Source organism: Tursiops truncatus, chromosome 2, assembly GCF_011762595.2.
Source record: "Tursiops truncatus isolate mTurTru1 chromosome 2, mTurTru1.mat.Y, whole genome shotgun sequence".
Classification (NCBI taxonomy): Eukaryota; Metazoa; Chordata; class Mammalia; order Artiodactyla; family Delphinidae; genus Tursiops; species Tursiops truncatus.
Window position 1 is genome coordinate 1,025,173 of NC_047035.1, and position 18,300 is coordinate 1,043,472.

The window sequence follows — 18,300 nt, forward strand, 5'->3', positions numbered from 1 at the left end:
ATTTTTCTCTTTCCCTTGAACATTTTGATGTGATTGTCCAGGTCTGGATCCCTTTGTGTTTATCCTACTGGGGTTTGTTGAGCTTCTGAGATCCATAGATTGTTTTTAGCCATTATTCTTTCAAACATTTTTTCCTGCCTCTCTCTCTCTCTCTCTCTCTCGTTTCCTTCTGAGACTTCAACTACACATATATTGGTGTTCTTAATGTCATCTCACAGATCTCTGAGGCTCTATTCATTTTCCTTCAATCCTTTTCCCCTTGTTCTTCAAATTGGTTAATTTCTATCAATCTACAAGTTTTTTTGTTTTGTTTGGTCATTTTTTGTTTTTTCTGGCTGCACTGTGTGTCTTGAGGGATCTTAGTTCCCCAACCAGGGATTGAACCTGCGCCCTGGCAGTGAAAGTGCCGAGTCCTAACCACTGGACTGCCAGGGAATTCCCCTAACCTACAAGTTTTTTGCTTCCTTCCACTGGCATCTCAGCCCTCTATTGAGCCCCTCTAGGAAACTTTCAACTTCAGAGTTTCCATTTGGCTTTTTTCTTTTTTCTTAATATAATTTCTATTTCTTTATGACATTCTTTCTTCATTGGGCCATTGTCATCATATTTTTCATTAATTCTTTAAACATGGTCTCCTTCACTTTTTTGAATAAATTTATGAATGTTGCTTTGGAGTCTGTGCCGAATTCAACAGCTGTGGACATTCGAAGATTGTTTCCATTAACTGCTCTGCTCCTCAGTGTGGATCCTACCTGCTTGATTCTGTACATGTCATGTAGTTTTCTATTGAACGCTGGACATTATTATAGTAACTCTGGATCCTGACTCTCCCCGTCAGGGTGGTAGTTATTGCTTTGTTTGTGTGTTTGTTTAGTAACTTTCTGTGACTAACTCTGTGAAGCCATCTACTTTGTCTGTCCTGGCTCACTGCCATCACACCTGATCTCACACTCTCCCTGGCTCAGGGGCTGTGTGTCCTCCCCCGACCCCTGCATGTGCTCCCAGACCCAGGGTCCAGGGTTACACCACCTCTGTGGTACACAGCCTCTCCTGGGCCCCTGCCCCCAGCTCCACCCTCTGCTCTGCCCACCTGCAAGCCTCCACTGACTCCTCCTTTCCCTTTGCAGCGTCTGGCCGGCAGTTGCAGCCTGAAGAGCCAGATGCAGAAACCGCGGAGGACCAGTCCGTAAGTGAGGTCCAGGGAGGATGTGCCCCACTCGTAGCCCCCACCCCCTCCTTTCCTGGACTTGAGCAGAGCCCAAGTGGCTGAGGGTGGCCTGATTCTCTCCTCCTGCCAGGTGACGGAAGGGTCTGTGGATGAGATCATTCGGCCCCGGCCACAGGGGTCCTCGCCCGTCTACGAGTACGTGACTGAGGGCGCCGGCTTCGGACTCCCGGTAAGCCTGCTCCACAGACAGCCAGAGGCTCGGGGAAGGCTCGGGTGTGCGGCCGCAGGTGACCACGCCTCCTGCATCCCCCGTGTGGGCACCTCACGCTGGCACCTGTGCAGCCACACTGCCCTGCCACAGCGGCGTCCTCTCGGCTGTCCTCTCTGACTCCTCGGTCCTCCTTGGAGCCCTCCCATCAGCTGGCCAGGACGCACTTGAGATGGCACACGTGTGTGTGTGTGGGGAACAGACCTCGTGCTCCTGCGTGCGACGGGACAGAGGATATGTGCACACACGTGCCCTCTCTGACGAGGAGACATAGACAGGGTCCCGCGGCCACCCCTGGAGACACCTGGGGGAAGGCACGGACTAGGCGTGTTTACTGAAGGCCTCATTCTTTCTTCAGAATTGTTTACGTACTTACTTCTTTTGGCCGTGCCGTGCGGCGGCATGTGGGATCTTAGTTCCCTGACCAGGGATCGAACCCGTGCCCCCTGCAGTGGAAGCACGGAGTCCTAACCACTGGACCGCCAGGGAAGTCCCAAAGGCCTCCTTCTTGTACTGTTTCTTTTTTGCCCCCTCTACTTGCGGACACGGGGGCTGGGCCCTGTGGGAATCACAAAGGCCCAGAGTCACCTTCCCCCTGGAGGAACTCAGCTCCCCCTGCACACAGCACACTCTGGGGGACCTAGCCCCTGAGCTGGGGCCTCCCCGAGTCCCTCCCGTCCCCTGGGCAGGGGCAGGTTGGTGACCCGCTGTCTGTCGCTGCTGCAGGAAGACACGCCAAGGAGGCGGAGGTCCTGGTGGAAGCGGGATTCGGGGGACTCGCAGACGCTTTCCAGGATGAGCCTGGGTGTGCCAGGAGCTGATGTGGGGGGGCGGCCCGTCCACACGGGCTCCGGCGGGGGAAGCCAGGGCCAGAGCGAGAAGGCGAGGAGCCGGAAAGCCGGCAGTGTGGCCCTGTGCCCTGCGGACGGGCGTGCCACCTCCCTCATCAGGCCCGGGGGTGGGTAGGGGCTCCGGAACACTGGTCCAGGCCGGCCCCCAGACCCCTCTGCTCTCACGGTGAAGGGCCCAGACTGCTGACCAGATGGACCGGGCGCACGGACCTCAGTGTTCTCAGCTGTACAGTGGGTACGGCTGCTGCGTCCAGGGCCACGGAAGGGCTGGGCTCTGTAGGCTCCCAGCCAGGAGGGTGCGCTGCCTGCTGTCACTGGTGGCCCCAGCAATCCTAACTCTCTCCCAGACCCAGAGGAGCTGTCGTGTCCGAGGCCAGGCTGGCCCTGCCGCTTCCGGTCTTTTCCTCAGCGTTTATGGCCCTCCTTGGTCTGAGCACCAGCTGCCTCGTATGTAACTGGTGCTCGGCGTGAGGGCGGCGGTGAGCCAGGAGCTGATGAAGGAGCGCTTTGGAGTGAGGGCGGCGGTGAGCCAGGAGCTGATGAAGGAGCGCTTTGGCCACGTGCAGGCAGAAGACCCTCCCCGCTGCTTGTCGAGCCCCGCTGGGCCCGGACGGTCGGGGCCGGGCTGCTCCTGAGTCCTGGCAGGAGGGGTCGGGGACAGGGGAGGCTGCTCCCAGCTGAGACGGCGGCAGCTGGCTTCCCCCAGAGCCTGGACCCCGTGCCCGGGCTCAGCTGCCCAATGACGGAGGACTCCGGGGTCCCTGGCCTCAGGGGAGGCAGCCTCCCAGCAGCCATGCCCACTGTGGGGCGGGCGTATCCTCACTGGGGCCCGATGTGCTTCTAGTCCACGCAGGAGGCGATGGAGGGGACACTGAAGACCAAGGTGGAGGCCGGAGCCAGTGGCTACCTTGTCACGGGCGGCGGGGACCAGGGGATCTTTGTCAAGCAGGTGCTGAAGGAGTCCTCAGCTGCCAAGCTCTTCAGCCTGAGAGAAGGTGCCACGGCCCCACCCCACGTCCCCATGGTCCCCCATCCCCACGTCCCGTGGTCCCCATCCCCACGTCCCCGTGGTCCCCCATCCCCACGTCCCCGTGATCCCCCATCCCCACGTCCCGTGGTCCCCCATCCCCACATCCCGTGGTCCCGTCAGGATCGGGTGGGGCCTGAGGGGGACGGGCCACAGTGGACTCAGCATGGCCCCATCTCCACGTCCCCGTGGTCCCATCAGGATCGGGTGGGGCCTGAGGGGGACGGGCCACAGTGGACTCAGCATGGCCCCATCCCCACGTCCCCGTGGTCCCCCATCCCCATGTCCCGTGGTCCCCCATCCCCACGTCCCCATGGTCCCATCAGGATCGGGTGCCACGACCCCACCCCACGTCCCGTGGTCCCATCAGGATCGGGTGCCACGACCCCACCCCCACGTCCCCGTGGTCCCGTCAGGATCGGGTGGGGCCTGAGGGGGACGGGCCACAGTGGACTCAGTTGAGTCCCTAGAGACTACCTAGCCGTGTCCGGGCTGGGGCCACCCGCTCTGACAGGTTTTCTGCTTGGAAATGGGGGCTCCTTCCCACCCGGGGCTCAAGAGAAGGAAGGGGCCGGGCAGCCTGAGCAGGGTCGCCTCCTCGGTCACGCACCCCTGTGGACCCCTCCCGTGAGGCCCGACGAGGTCCGGGGCACTGAGGTGCGGGGACCGCTCTGTCTTCGTCTAGGGGATCAGCTGCTCAGCACAACCATATTCTTTGACGACATTAAATACGAAGACGCTCTCAAAATCCTCCAGTACTCAGAGCCGTACAAGGTTCAGTTCACAGTCAGGCGGCAGCTTCCCGCCTGGGAGGACGAGGAGGGAGCTTCCGGCGGCGCTCCGCGTGGCTCGAGGGGCAGCAAGAAGCAGGTGCGCTTGCATGGCCGGGTGCCCAGGCTGAGGCTGGGAGGGGACCCCCACTGCCCCCTCCCGTCCCCGGAGCCCCTGCCTTCGACTCCCTGTACGGCGGCCCAAAAGGTGCTCTCTCCCTGTTTCAGGACCAGGATATCGCCGAAGGGCGCACGGAGACCCCCACGGAGACGCTGCAGGAGGATGGAGACCAGGAGAGGCTCATCTCCAAGCCCAGGGAGGGCAGAGGCAGGCAGCCCCAGAGGGAGCGGCTCTCCTGGCCCAAATTCCAAGCTCTGAAGAGCAAGCGTGGGCCAGGGCCCCGGAGGTCGCACAGCTCCTCGGAGGCCAGCGAGCGAGGGGACGTGCCTGACCTGTCCCCCACGAGCACAGACACGGAGGCCCAGCTCCCGGAAGCAGGGCCAGGCAGGCAGCGGAAGAAAAGCTTCCCGAACCTGAGATTCCGGGTGGGCTCAGGGAAGGGGCTGTCGGGCAGGGGAGCCCACGGGGGGACAGTCCAGGCTGGGGTCCTGGTGGAGACAGGGCCCCGGGATTCCGGGCGAGAGGCCTCCAGGGCTGCCGCCCATGGCGGGAGAGAGGACAGGACGGCAGGGGTGCCAGAGGCCGCCGAGCCCCCCACGGAGCCCGGCCTCCCCACTGAGGGAGCCCCCGGGGAAGGGGCCGGCCCAGCACCCAGACCCCGAAGAAAGACAAAAGAGGCCAAGGACAGGGGGGAGACTGTGCCCCAGGGAAACGCCGGGCTGGGCCCAGCGCCAGGACAGAGCAGGAAGGGGGCCGGGGAAGGCACGCAGTCGCTGGAGCTCGGCATTGCCAGGCTGTCTCTGCAAGACTCAGCAGACCAAGGCATCCACCAAAACCACCAACCAGAATTCCATGTCCGCATACCCACTTTAAAGACACCCAAGTTTGGACTTTACAAAGAAAAAGTGCTCGAGAAAGAAGGAGCCGCGACAGCTCTCCAGCAGGGACCACGGCAGAGAAGGGTCTCTGCTGAGGGCACGGAGGCCAAGGGGGAGGATGCAGGGGAAGCAGAAAAGCACAGGCCCAGACAACCCCCAGTCCATCCGCCAGCGCAAGAGGGAGGAGCAACGGAGGAAGATGCAGCCCAGAAGAGAGACGAGGACAGCAAGGGCGGGGGCCCGCACACGGACGAAAAGGAGGGGAAGATGAAAATGCTAAGGTTCAAGCTGCCCTCCTTTGGGTGGTCGCCAGCGAAGGAGGCAAAAGGAGACAAAGCGACACAACTCCAGGAAACAGAGAAGGAAAAGGAGAGCAGCATCACAGTAGAAACGTTAGAGACGGATGTGAAAGGCCAAGGTGGACTAGAGCGAGACAGCAAGTTCCAAATGCCCAGGTTCAAGATGCCGTCCTTCAGGGTGTCAGCGCCCAGCAAGTCCGTCCAGGCCGCCGTGGAGGTGTCCGTGCCCAAGGCCCAGGCCGAAGTGACCCTGACCTCGGTGCAGGCCGACGTCAAGACCAGTGACCTTAGGATTGAGCAGCTCTCTGCCGAGCTGGAGGTCAAGGCCACTGAAGTGGGCGTGAAGCTCCCGGAGGGCCACCATCCCAAAGCGGAGCCCAAGGAAGCAGTAGCGGGAATCGGACTCAAGGGCCACCTGCCCAAGGTGCAGATGCCCAGCATCAAGGCCCCCCAGGTGGACATCAAGGGACCCAAACTGGACCTGAAGGACGCCAAGGGCGAGGTGACGGCCCACGACGTGGAGGTGTCACTGCCCAGCGTGGAGGTGGACACCCAGGCCGCAGGTACCAAGCTGGAGGGCGACATGTCCCTGGGGGACAAGGAGGTGGCCGCCAGAGACAGCAAGTTCAAAATGCCCAAGTTCAAGATGCCGTCTTTTGGTATGTCAGCGCCCAGCAAGTCCGTCCAGGCTGCCATGGAGGTGTCCGTGCCCAAGGCCCAGGCCGAGGTGACCCGGCCCTCGGTGCAGGCCGACGTCAAGACCAGTGACTTCAGCATCGAGCTGCCCTCCTCCAAGCTGGAGGTCAAGGCCGCCGAGGTGGGCCTGAAGCTCCCGGAGGGCCACCTTCCCGAAGTGGAGCCCACGGAAGCGGCAGCTGTAATTGGACTCAAGGGCCACCTGTCCAAGGTGCAGATGCCCAGCATCAAGGTGCCAAAGGTGGACATCAAGGCCCCCCAGGTGGACATCAAGGGGCCCAAACTGGACCTGAAGGACGCCAAAGGCGAGGTGACGACCCCCGACATGCAGGTGTCGCTGCCTAGCGTGGAGGTGGACACCCAGGCCGCGGGCATCATGCTGGCGGGCGATGTGTCCCTTGGGGACAAGGAGGTGGCCACCAGAGACAGCAAGTTCAAAATGCCCAAGTTCAAGATGCCGTCTTTCGGGGTGTCAGCGCCCAGCAAGTCCGTCCAGGCCGCCATGGAGGTGTCCGTGCCCAAGGCCCAGGCCGAAGTGACTCTGCCCTCGGTGCAGGCCGATGTCAAGACCAGTGACATCAGCATCGAGCTGCCCTCCACGGAGCTGGATGTCAAGGCTGCCGAGGTGGGCGTGAAACTCCCAGAGGGCCACCTTCCCGAAGCAGAGATGAAGGAAGCAGTGGCGGGAATCGGACTCAAGGGCCACCTGCCCAAGGTGCAGATGCCCAGCATCAAGGTGCCCAAGGTGGACATCAAGGGCCCCCAGGTGGACATCAAGGGGCCTAAACTGGAATTGCAGGACGCCAAGGGCGAGGTGACGACCCCCGACGTGGAGGTGTCACTGCCCAGCGTGGAGGTGGACAGCCAGGTCGCGGACAGCAAGCTGGCGGGCAAAGTGTCCCTTGGGGACAAGGAGGTGGCCGCCAGAGACAGCAAGTTCAAAATGCCCAAGTTCAAGATGCCATCCTTCGGGCTGTCAGCGCCCAGCAAGTCCGTCGAAGCCTCCTTGGAGGGGTCTGGGCTCAAGACTCAGGCCGAGGTGACCCTGCACTCGGTGCAGGGCGACATCAAGACCAGTGACCTCAGCATTGAGCTGCCTTCCGCCGAGCTGGATGTCAAGGCCGCCGAGGTGGGCGTGAAGCTCCCGGAGGGCCACCTTCCCGAAGCGGAGCCCAAGGAAGTGGCAGCGGGAATCGGACTCAAGGGCCACCTGCCCAAGGTGCAGATGCCCAGCATCAAGGTGCCCAAGGTGGACATCAAGGGGCCCAAACTGGACCTGAAGGAGGCCAAGGGTGAGGTGACGGTCCCTGACGTGGAGGTGTCGCTGCCCAGCGTGGAGGTGGACACCAAGGCCGCGGGCATCATGCTCGCGGGCGATGTGTCCCTTGGGGACAAGGAGGTGGCCGCCAGAGACAGCAAGTTCAAAATGCCCAAGTTCAAGATGCCATCCGTTGGGGTGTCAGCGCCCAGCAAGTCTGTCAAGGCCACCGTGGAGGTGTCCGTGCCCAAGGCCCAGGCCAAGGTGACCCGGCCCTCGGTGCAGGCCGACGTCAAGACCAGTGACCTCAGCATCGAGCTGCCCTCCTCCAAGCTGGAGGTCAAGGCCGCCGAGGTGGGCCTAAAGCTCCCAGAGGGCCACCTTCTCGAAGCGGAGTCCACAAAAGCGGCAGCTGAAATTGGACTGAAGGGCCACCTGTCCAAGGTGCAGATGCCCAGCATCAAGGTGCCCATGGTGGACATCAAGGGGCCCAAACTGGACCTGAAGGACCCCAAGAGCGAGGTGACGACCCCCTATGTGGAGGTGTCGCTGCCCAGCGTGGAGGTGGACACCCAGGCCGCGGGCACCAAGCTGGAGGGCGATGTGTCCCTTGGGGACAAGGAGGTGGCCGCCAGAGACAGCAAGTTCAAAATGCCCCAGTTCAAGATGCCGTCCTTCGGGGTTTCATCACCCAGCAAGTCCGCCGAAGCCTCCTTGGACGGGTCTGGCCCCAAGGACCAGGCTGAGGTGACCCTGCCCTCGGTGCAGGCCGACGTCAAGATCAGTGACCTCAGCATCGAGCTGCCCTCCACCGAGCTGGATGTCAAGGCTGCCGAGGTGGGCCTGAAGCTCCCGGAGGGCCACCTTCCAGAAGCGGAGCCCACGGAAGCGGCAGCTGAAATTGGACTCAAGGGCCACCTGTCCAAGGTGCAGATGCCCAGCATCAAGGTGCCCAAGGTGGACATCAAGGGGCCCAAACTGGACCTGAAGGACGCCAAGAGCGAGGTGACGGTCCCTGATGTGGAGGTGTCTCTGCCCAGCGTGGAAGTGGACAGCCAGGCTGCGGACATCATGCTGGCGGGCGATGTGTCCCTTGGGGACAAGGAGGTGGCCGTTACGGACAGCAAGTTCAAAATGCCCAAGTTCAAAATGCCATCCTTCGGGGTGTCAGCGCCCAGCAAGTCCGTCGAAGCCTCCTTGGAGGGGTCTGGGCTGAAGACTCAGGCCGAGGTGACCCTGCCCTCGGTGCAGGGCGACGTCAAGACCAGTGATCTCAGCATCGAGCTGCCTTCCGCCAAGCTGGATGTCAAGGCCGCCGAGGTGGGCCTGAAGCTCCCGGAGGGCCACCTTCCCGAAGCGGAGCCCACGGAAGCGGCAGCGGGAATCGGACTCAAGGGCCACCTGTCCAAGGTGCAGATGCCCAGCATCAAGGTGCCCAAGGTGGACATCAAGGGGCCCAAACTGGACCTGAAGGAGGCCAAGGGTGAGGTGACGGTCCCTGACGTGGAGGTGTCGCTGCCCAGCATGGAGGTGGACACCAAGGCTGCGGGCATCATGCTCGCGGGTGATGTGTCCCTTGGGGACAAGGAGGTGGCCGCCAGAGACAGCAAGTTCAAAATGCCCAAGTTCAAGATGCCATCCGTTGGGGTGTCAGTGCCCAGCAAGTCTGTCAAGGCCGCCATGGAGGTGTCCGTGCCCAAGGCCCAGGCCAAGGTGACCCGGCCCTCGGTGCAGGCCGACGTCAAGACCAGTGACCTCAGCATCGAGCTGCCCTCCTCCAAGCTGGAGGTCAAGGCCGCCGAGGTGGGCCTGAAGCTCCCGGGAGGCCACCTTTCAGAAGCAGAGTCCACAGAAGCGGCAGCGGGAATCGGACTCAAGGGCCACCTGTCCAAGGTGCAGATGCCCAGCATCAAGGTGCCCAAGGTGGACCTCAAGGGGCCCAAACTGGACCTGCAGGACGCCAAGGGCGAGGTGACGACCCCCGATGTGGAGGTGTCACTCCCCAGCGTGGAGGTGGACAGCCAGGTCGCGGACTGCAAGCTGGTGGGCGATGTGTCCCTTGGGGACAAGGAGGTGGCCGTCACAGACAGCAAGTTCAAAATGCCCAAGTTCAAAATGCCATCCTTCGGGGTGTCAGCGCCCAGCAAGTCCGTCGAAGCCTCCTTGGAGGGGTCTGGGCTCAAGACTCAGGCCGAGGTGACCCTGCCCTCGGTGCAGGGCGACGTCAAGACCAGTGACCTCAGCATTCAGCTGCCTTCCGCCGAGCTGGAGGTCAAGGCAGCCGAGGTGGGCCTGAAGCTCCCGGAGGGCCACCTTCCCGAAGTAGAGCCCAAGGAAGCGGCAGCGGGAATCGGACTCAAGGGCCACCTGTCCAAGGTGCAGATGCCCAGCATCAAGGTGCCCAAGGTGGACCTCAAGGGGCCCAAACTGGACCTGAAGGATGCCAAGGGCGAGGTGACGACCCCCGACATGGAGGTGTCGCTGCCCAGCGTGGAGGTGGACACCCAGGCTGCGGGCACCAAGCTGGAGGGCGATGTGTCCCTTGGGGACAAGGAGGTGGCCACCAGAGACAGCAAGTTCAAAATGCCCAAGTTCAAGATGCCGTCCTTCGGGGTGTCAGCGCCCAGCAAGTCTGTCCAGGCCGCCATGGAGGTGTCTGTGCCCAAGGCCCAGGCCGAAGTGACCCTGCCCTCGGTGCAGGCCGACGTCAAGACCAGTGTCCTTAGCATCGAGCAGCCCTCCACCGAGCTGGATGTCAAGGCTGCCGAGGTGGGCGTGAAACTCCCGGAGGGCCAACTTCCCGAAGTGGAGCCCAAGGAAGCAGTGGCGGGAATCGGACTCAAGGGCCACCTGTCCAAGGTGCAGATGCCCAGCATCAAGGTGCCCAAAGTGGACATCAAGGCCCCCCAGGTGGACATCAAGGGGCCTAAACTGGACCTGAGGGACGCCAAAGGCGAGGTGACGACCCCCGACATGGAGGTGTCGCTGCCCAGCGTGGAGGTGGACACCAAGGCCGCGGGCATCATGCTGGCGGGTGATGTGTCCCTTGGGGACAAGGAGGTGGCCGCCAGAGATAGCAAGTTCAAAATGCCCAAGTTCAAGATGCCGTCCTTCGGGGCGTCAGTGCCCAGCAAGTCCGTCCAGGCCGCCATGGAGGTGTCTGTGCCCAAGGCCCAGGCCAAAGTGACCCTGCCTTCAATGCAGGCCGACGTCAAGAACAGTGTTAGCATCGAGCTGCCCTCCACCGAGCTGGATGTCAAGGCTGCCGAGGTGGGCATGAAACTCCCGGAGGGCCACCTTCCCGAAGCAGAGATGAAGGAAGCAGTGGCGGGAATCGGACTCAAGGGCCACCTGCCCAAGGTGCAGATGCCCAGCATCAAGGTGCCCAAGGTGGACATCAAGGGCCCCCAGGTGGAAATCAAGGGGCCCAAACTAGACCTGAAGGACGCCAAAGGCGAGGTGACGACCCCCGACATGGAGGTGTCGCTGCCCAGCGTGGAGGTGGACACCAAGGCCGCGGACATCATGCTGGCGGGCGATGTGTCCCTTGGGGACAAGGAGGTGGCCGCCAGAGACAGCAAGTTCAAAATGCCCAAGTTCAAGATGCCATCCGTTGGGGTGTCAGCGCCCAGCAAGTCTGTCAAGGCCACCGCGGAGGTGTCCGTACACAAGGCCCAGGCCAAGGTGACCCAGCCCTCGGTGCAGGCCGACGTCAAGACCAGTGACCTCAGCATCGAGCTGCCCTCCTCCAAGCTGGAGGTCAAGGCCACCGAGGTGGGCCTGAAGCTCCTGGAGGGCCACCTTCCTGAAGTGGAGCCCACGGAAGCGGCAGCTGTAATTGGACTCAAGGGCCACCTGTCCAAGGTGCAGATGCCCAGCATCAAGGTGCCCAAGGTGGACATCAAGGCCCCCCAGGTGGACATCAAGGCCCCCCAGGTGGACATCAAGGGGCCCAAACTGGACCTGAAGGACGCCAAAGGCGAGGTGACGACCCCCGACATGCAGGTGTCGCTGCCTAGCGTGGAGGTGGACACCCAGGCCGCGGGCACCAAGCTGGTGGGCGATGTGTCCCTTGGGGACAAGGAGGTGGCCGCCAGAGACAGCAAGTTCAAAATGCCCAAGTTCAAGATGCCGTCTTTCGGGGTGTCAGCGCCCAGCAAGTCCGTCCAGGCCGCCATGGAGGTATCCGTGCCCAAGGCCCAGGCCAAAGTGACCCTGCCCTCGGTGCAGGCCGACGTCAAGACCAGTGACCTCAGCATCGAGCTGCCCTCCACGGAGCTGGATGTCAAGGCTGCCGAGGTGGGCGTGAAACTCCCAGAGGGCCACCTTCCCGAAGCAGAGATGAAGGAAGCAGTGGCGGGAATCGGACTCAAGGGCCACCTGCCCAAGGTGCAGATGCCCAGCATCAAGTTGCCCAAGGTGGACATCAAGGGCCCCCAGGTGGACATCAAGGGGCCTAAACTGGAATTGCAGGACGCCAAGGGCGAGGTGACGATCCCCGACGTGGAGGTGTCACTGCCCAGCGTGGAGGTGGACAGCCAGGTCGCGGACAGCAAGCTGGCGGGCGATGTGTCTCTTGGGGACAAGGAGGTGGCCGTCACAGACAGCAAGTTCAAAATGCCCAAGTTCAAGATGCCATCCTTCGGGCTGTCAGCGCCCAGCAAGTCCGTCGAAGCCTCCTTGGAGGGGTCTGGGCTCAAGACTCAGGCCGAGGTGACCCTGCCCTCGGTGCAGGGCAACGTCAAGACCAGTGACCTCAGCATCGAGCTGCCTTCCGCCGAGCTGGATGTCAAGGCCGCCGAGGTGGGCGTGAAGCTCCCGGAGGGCCACCTTCCCGAAGCGGAGCCCAAGGAAGCGGCAGCGGGAATCGGACTCAAGGGCCACCTGCCCAAGGTGCAGATGCCCAGCATCAAGGTGCCCAAGGTGGACATCAAGGGGCCCAAACTGGACCTGCAGGATGCCAAAGGCGAGGTGACGACCCCTGACATGGAGGTGTCGCTGCCCAGCATGGAGGTGGACACCAAGGCCGCAGGCACCAAGCTGGAGGGCGATGTGTCCCTTGGGGACAAGGAGGTGGCCGCCAGAGACAGCAAGTTCAAAATGCCCAAGTTCAAGATGCCGTCCTTCGGGGTGTCAGCGCCCAGCAAGTCCGTCCAGGCCGCCATGGAGGTGTCCGTGCCCAAGGCCCAGCCCGAAGTGACCCTGCCCTCGGTGCAGGCCGACGTCAAGACCAGTGTCCTTAGCATCGAGCTGCCCTCTTCCAAGCTGGAGGTCAAGGCCACCGAGGTGGGCCTGAAGCTCCCGGAGGGCCACCTTCGTGAAGCAGAGATCAAGGAAGCAGTGGCGGGAATCGGACTCAAGGGCCACCTGCCGAAGGTGCAGATGCCCAGCATCAAGGTGCCCAAGGTGGACATCAAGGGCCCCCAGGTGGACATCAAGGGGCCCAAACTGGACCTGAAGGACGCCAAAGGTGAGGTGACGACTCCCGACATGGAGGTGTCGCTGCCCAGCGTGGAGGTGGACACCAAGGCCGCGGACATCATGCTGGTGGGCGATGTGTCCCTTGGGGACAAGGAGGTGGCCGCCAGAGACAGCAAGTTCAAAATGCCCAAGTTCAAGATGCCATCCGTTGGGGTGTCAGCGCCCAGCAATTCTGTCAAGGCCACCATGGAGGTGTCCGTGCCCAAGGCCCAGGCCGAAGTGACCCTGCCCTCGGTGCAGGCCGACGTCAAGACCAGTGACCTCAGCATCGAGCTGCCCTCCTCCAAGCTGGAGGTCAAGGCCGCCGAGGTGGGCCTGAAGTTCCCGGAGGGCCACCTTCCGGAAGTGGAGCCCACGGAAGCGGCAGCTGAAGTCGGACTCAAGGGCCACCTGTCCAAGGTGCAGATGCCCAGCATCAAGGTGCCCAAGGTGGATATCAAGGGGCCCAAACTGGACCTGAAGGACGCCAAGGGCGAGGTGATGACCCCCTATGTGGAGGTGTCTCTCCCCAGCGTGGAGGTGGACACCCAGGCCACGGGCACCAAGCTGGAGGGCGACGTGTCCCTTGGGGACAAGGAGGTGGCCGCCAGAGACAGCAAGTTCAAAATGCCCAAGTTCAAGATGCCATCCGTTGGGGTGTCAGCGCCCAGCAAGTCTGTCAAGGCCGCCATGGAGGTGTCTGTGCCCAAGGCCCAGGCCAAGGTGACCCTGCCCTCCGTGCAGGCCGACGTCAAGACCAGTGACCTCAGCATCGAGCTGCCTTCCGCCGAGCTGGATGTCAAGGCCGCCGAGGTGGGCCTGAAGCTCCTGGAGGGCCACCTTCCTGAAGTGGAGCCCACGGAAGCGGCAGCTGTAATTGGACTCAAGGGCCACCTGTCCAAGGTGCAGATGCCCAGCATCAAGGTGCCCAAGGTGGACCTCAAGGGACCCAAACTGGACCGGCAGGACGCCAAGGGCGAGGTGACTACCCCCAACGTGGAGGTGTTACTGCCCAGCGTGGAGGTGGACACCCAGGCTGCGGGAACCAAGCTGGAGAGTGATGTGTCCCTTGGGGACAAGGAGGTGGCCGCCAAAGACAGCAAGTTCAAAATGCCCAAGTGCAAGATGCCGTCCTTCGGGGTGTTGGCTCCCAGCAAGTCCGTCGAAGCCGCCTTGGAAGAGTCCGTACCCAATGTCCAGGCCCAGGTGACCCTGTCCTCGGTGCAGGCCGACGTGAAGACCAGTGCCCTCAGCATCGAGCTGCCCTCCACCGAGCTGGAGGTCAAGGGTGCCAAGGTGGGCGTGAAGCTCCCAGAGGGCCACCTTCTCAGAGCAGAGCCCAGGGAAGTGGCGCTGGGAATTGCGCTCAAAGGCCACCTGCCCAAATTGGAGAAGCCCAGCATCAAGGTGCCCAAGGTGGACATTGAGGGGCCCAAACTGGACCTGAAGGACGCCAAGGGTGAGGTACTCACAAAATACCAGGTGACTCTCCCTGGAGCCGCTGTCTCCCCGGGGCTCCCTCTGGAAGCGGCCCCTTGTTCCCAGAACGATGCCTATCTTCCCAGCTCAGAAAGTTCTGCCAGTCTTCCAACCCAGGAGAGAGTTGCAGCATCCCAGACTGACAGTCCCGCAGGCCCTGTGGACCCCATGTTTCTTGCGTCATACGGTCGGGTGAGTTTTCCTAAGTTTCATCCACCAAAGTTCGGGTTTTCTGTCCCAGAAGCAGCCGATGCAGAGGTGGAGGCCGGTCCCGGGGGTTGTGCCCCCTCTCTCTCCACTACTGGCCCTGCCCGGGGCCTGGACTCCACAGCTGTGCCGCGCAGCGCGTGGCCGTCGGCAGTGGCTGCAGGTGAGAGCCCAGCTAAAGATACTGAACGTGGAGGGAAAGATAGTCCCTTAAAAATGCCGTGGATCAAGCTTCCGTCATTCAGCTGGTCCCCAGAGAAGGGGGCGGTGCCCCCAGAGGACCCTGAATGCAGCCTGGACGACGCAGAGATCGGCGTGGCTGTGGACACGGGTCACAAGGGCGTGCCCCCTGGGTGTCCTGTGTCTGCAGTGGAGGTGGCTGTGGACGCGCTTCCGGAGAAGGACGGAGAGGAGAGTGGCGTGGGGTCGCCTGGCTGCGCTGTGCTGGAACACGCACCCCTCACAGGGCTCACTCCAGAGGGAGGGCCCGGCCTGCCACGCGGAGACCCCGCTGCTCCACGCTCTAGGCCCCCGGCGGGGGGTGGCGCTCCAGAAGGCGCGGACGTGGACCCCCATCTGCCACAGGCCCACGCTCCCCTTTTGGACTTTGTCAGACCCGACCTCAGACCCAGCAAGGCCAAGGTGGGGGGGAGCTCGTCAGCTGGTGGCCCTCCGTCTCCGGGACACAGCAGCCAAGGGCACGGGCTCCGGGACGGCCCGGCAAGCCAGCCTCTCGGCGAGGCGATGGCCCCCTCAGTAGGAGACCCCCAGCAGCCGTCCTGCAGCCCAGCAGATGTGGACGCTCCCGCGGTGGAGAGCGTGGCCTCGCAGGGGGGCTGGTTCAGGATGCCCGCGCTCCGCCTGCCCAGCCTCCGGCGCCCCGCCAGGGAGAGGGGGGCGGCTGGGGCTCGGGGGGCGCCAGTGCCCGCGCCTGCTGCCAGCACACTGAGGGAAGGAGAAAGCCCAGCTCCAGTCAGGGGTCAGGGGATTCCTGGGTCAGAGGTGGAAGAAGCTATGTCCCTGCAGCCCCCAGAGGCAGGGGCAGACGAGGCAGCAGCGGAGCTCGCGTCCCACGCAGACGCAGACGTCCTAAAGAGAGGTCCTGAGGACAAACGCTCAGAGCTGCACCTCTCTCCTGCAGGGGCACCTGCTGCAGGCCTTTCCCCTTCCGAGGCCAGGGTCCGTCCAGGCGAAGGCTCCCTCCCTCTTCAGATGCCTAGCGGCAGGCTTTCAGGAACCCAGGCCCCTCCTGCTGGGCCTGCAGGACCAGGCCTTGCTGCGGGGCAGGGGCGGGCAGAGGAATGGCCCTCCCAGCCTGAAGGCCCCATTAAACTGAAGGCGTCCAGGACCGACGGGCCGTCCCAGGTTTCTGTCGTTAACATGGGTCAGCCCTGGGAAGGCTCCGTGGTAACTGTCAGACTGCCCAGGTTAAGCGTGCCAAGGTTCGCCTTTCCTGACCCCAGCTCCGAGGCCGACGTCTTTATCCCCGCTGTGACAGAAGTGCAGTGCCCGGGGAGCAGCCTTGCCCACGCCCTGCACGAGGGAAGCCCGGGAGTCTGGGGCGCCAGCATCCTGAGGGCAGGTGCTGGGACCCCCGGGGGGCAGCCCGTGGCCCTTGGCTTCTCCCCGGAAGCTTCCCCCATTTCCGAGGTCAGAGTGCATGTTCAGCGTGCACAGGGAGAGGGACCCGAGGTCGCCGTCCACAGCAGGGCGACGGCAGAGTTGGCTGACCTCTCGGGACCCGAGGCTATTTCCACCCAGGTCGTGCGGCAACTGGAGATCCCCGCGTCTGAGATCCAAACGGCTTCTTACGGATTCTCGTTGCTAAAGGTGAAGGTGCCGGAGCCCCGCACGCGGGTGAGTGTCCGAGACTCCCGGCTGAGGGACGGCCTGCAGGAGGCTTCCCAACAAGCCGCCCCGGGAGCAGAGCCCGCCTCTGGAGGTCCGCAGCCGGACACCACAGGACCGTCTGAAGTGATCTCGCCCAGTGTCGATGTGCCTGGACAGCCAACGTTCACGCCCAAAGTGCACTCTGGCCGCCAGGGTGCCGACAGCTGCTGCGACAAGGCCGAGGGTGCAGAGGTTCTCGCATTTCCCCCTAAAGAAGCCGGCGGGGAGGCAGCTACCTCCCGGGCAGAGGAAGGCTCGGCTCCAGGAGAGAAACCAGGAGGTAGAAGGTCTGGTCTGTTCAGGTTTTGGCTTCCGAACATTGGCTTTTCTTCCTCTGCCGAAGAGCCACGCGCTGATTCCAAAGGCGAGGCCCGCGCGGCGGCTGCCCTCCAGACACAGCCTGGGGCACGGCCCGAGGCAGAGCTCCCTAGGAAGCCCCAGAGGGCGGGCTGGTTGCGATTCCCCACATTAGGGCTCTCCTCCTCTCCCACCAAGAAAAGCGAAAGCTCTGAAGACGAGGCAGCTCTGGCAGAGCAAAACGCCCAAGAACAAGCGGTCACGTTCTTTGATGCCCCAGAAAGCTTCTCTCCAGAGGGCGAGGGGGCCGGGGGGCCGGCGGAGACTGCGGGCGCCAGAGCGATGGCCACGTCCATGGCAAGGACGGGGCTGGTCCTGCTGGAGCAGGACCCAGAGGGCGGGATGCACCTGCACCCGGGCCCACCACAGAGTGAGGACAGACAGACAGACGAAAGGAGGCCCAGCGAAGCTCCCACCGTGAGGACGCGCGTGTCCACCTTGATTCACAGCACCGAGAGCGAAGCAGAGGTGCCCGAGAGCGGCGGGGCCCCGCCCTCACACAGCCCCCCCGAAGTGGGACCCCAAACACGCCGGCCTCCCAGAGCCTCAGCAGCAGAGGCGGCACCCGGACGCCCCACGAGACCCCAGCCCCACGCGGGGTCCTGTGCCCCTGACGGTCTTGGTTAGACACGTGTTACTCGAGACCCCTGCCCACCAGGCCCTCGAGAACACAACTGCTGCTTGGAGAAGGGGCTGTGACGGCCGTGGGTGCAGAAGTCGTTTGGGGTTCAACTCCTGTCCTGCTGCTGCCTCCTGGTGAAGGTCGTTTCGCTCTTTCGGGCAGAGTCCGGCGTGTTTCAGGAGACCCCACTCCCCGCTCGCTTGCAACAAGCTCACTCCGCTGTTGGATGCCTGGCCGCCAGCGCGGCAAATGCACGCGCCCTGGGCTGGGGGCGGGCGAGCCAGCAGAGGCCGTGAGTTCCCACGGGACGGTCTGTGGGCGTCCGCTTGCCCGCGGCACACCCCCCCCCCACCCCCCGCGTGCCCGGCCCCTCAGTGTACCCGCTGCGGCCAGGCTGCAGACGGGACCTGTCTGGCTGCTCCCGGGACCCTGGACGGGCAATAAATCCAGTGCTGCTTCCCCAGTGCTGACTGTGAGGTGTTCGTTCTGGTTGGAATCCATCCCTGCGCTCCCCCACGCGCTCCGTCCTAAGTTGCTCGGGAAAGCAGAGTCAGGGGCGGCTCACTCATCCGTTTGTCTGTCCAGACCCTCCTCTGAGCCAGCGGCTGCGAGAGACCAAGGGGAAGCAGGCGAGGGCCCAGGAGTCCACAGTGTGGCCGGGGAGGCAGCGCAAGGCGTGGGTGGTGGGCACAGCAGGGACAGCACACAGGGGCCCTTGGCCTCAGGGGCCGGGGATGGGGAGCTGGGTCCTCGCCCGCGGTGGGGGCCCATCTCAGAGGCTTCCTTTGCCGTGGTGGCCCTCCACCCCAAGCAGCCCACGGGAAGCAGATTCGGAACAAGTTGGAGGAGTTTCCTATGAACTTCCAGGGGTCAGACCTCCTCCCGGCTGCCTTCGGACGCCCCTCAGGGGCCCGTGGGCACGAGGCACTCGGAGTGGGAGCTGGAGCCT

At 63.3% G+C, this 18,300-nt stretch overlaps 1 protein-coding gene across 1 annotated transcript in view; it reads left to right on the forward strand.

Annotated features, from left to right (window-relative positions):
- AHNAK2 (AHNAK nucleoprotein 2) overlaps nt 1-17,814 on the forward strand; it is a 32,209-nt gene extending 14,395 nt beyond the window's left edge. The window contains exons 2-6 of the mRNA XM_033850526.2: nt 1,128-1,186; nt 1,299-1,397; nt 3,132-3,282; nt 4,000-4,184; nt 4,313-17,814. Coding sequence (XP_033706417.1) covers nt 1,128-1,186; nt 1,299-1,397; nt 3,132-3,282; nt 4,000-4,184; nt 4,313-17,356 — 13,538 coding nt within the window. The 3' untranslated portion in view covers nt 17,357-17,814. The remainder of the gene's footprint in view (nt 1-1,127; nt 1,187-1,298; nt 1,398-3,131; nt 3,283-3,999; nt 4,185-4,312) is intronic.
- The last annotated feature ends 486 nt before the right edge of the window (nt 17,815-18,300 follow it).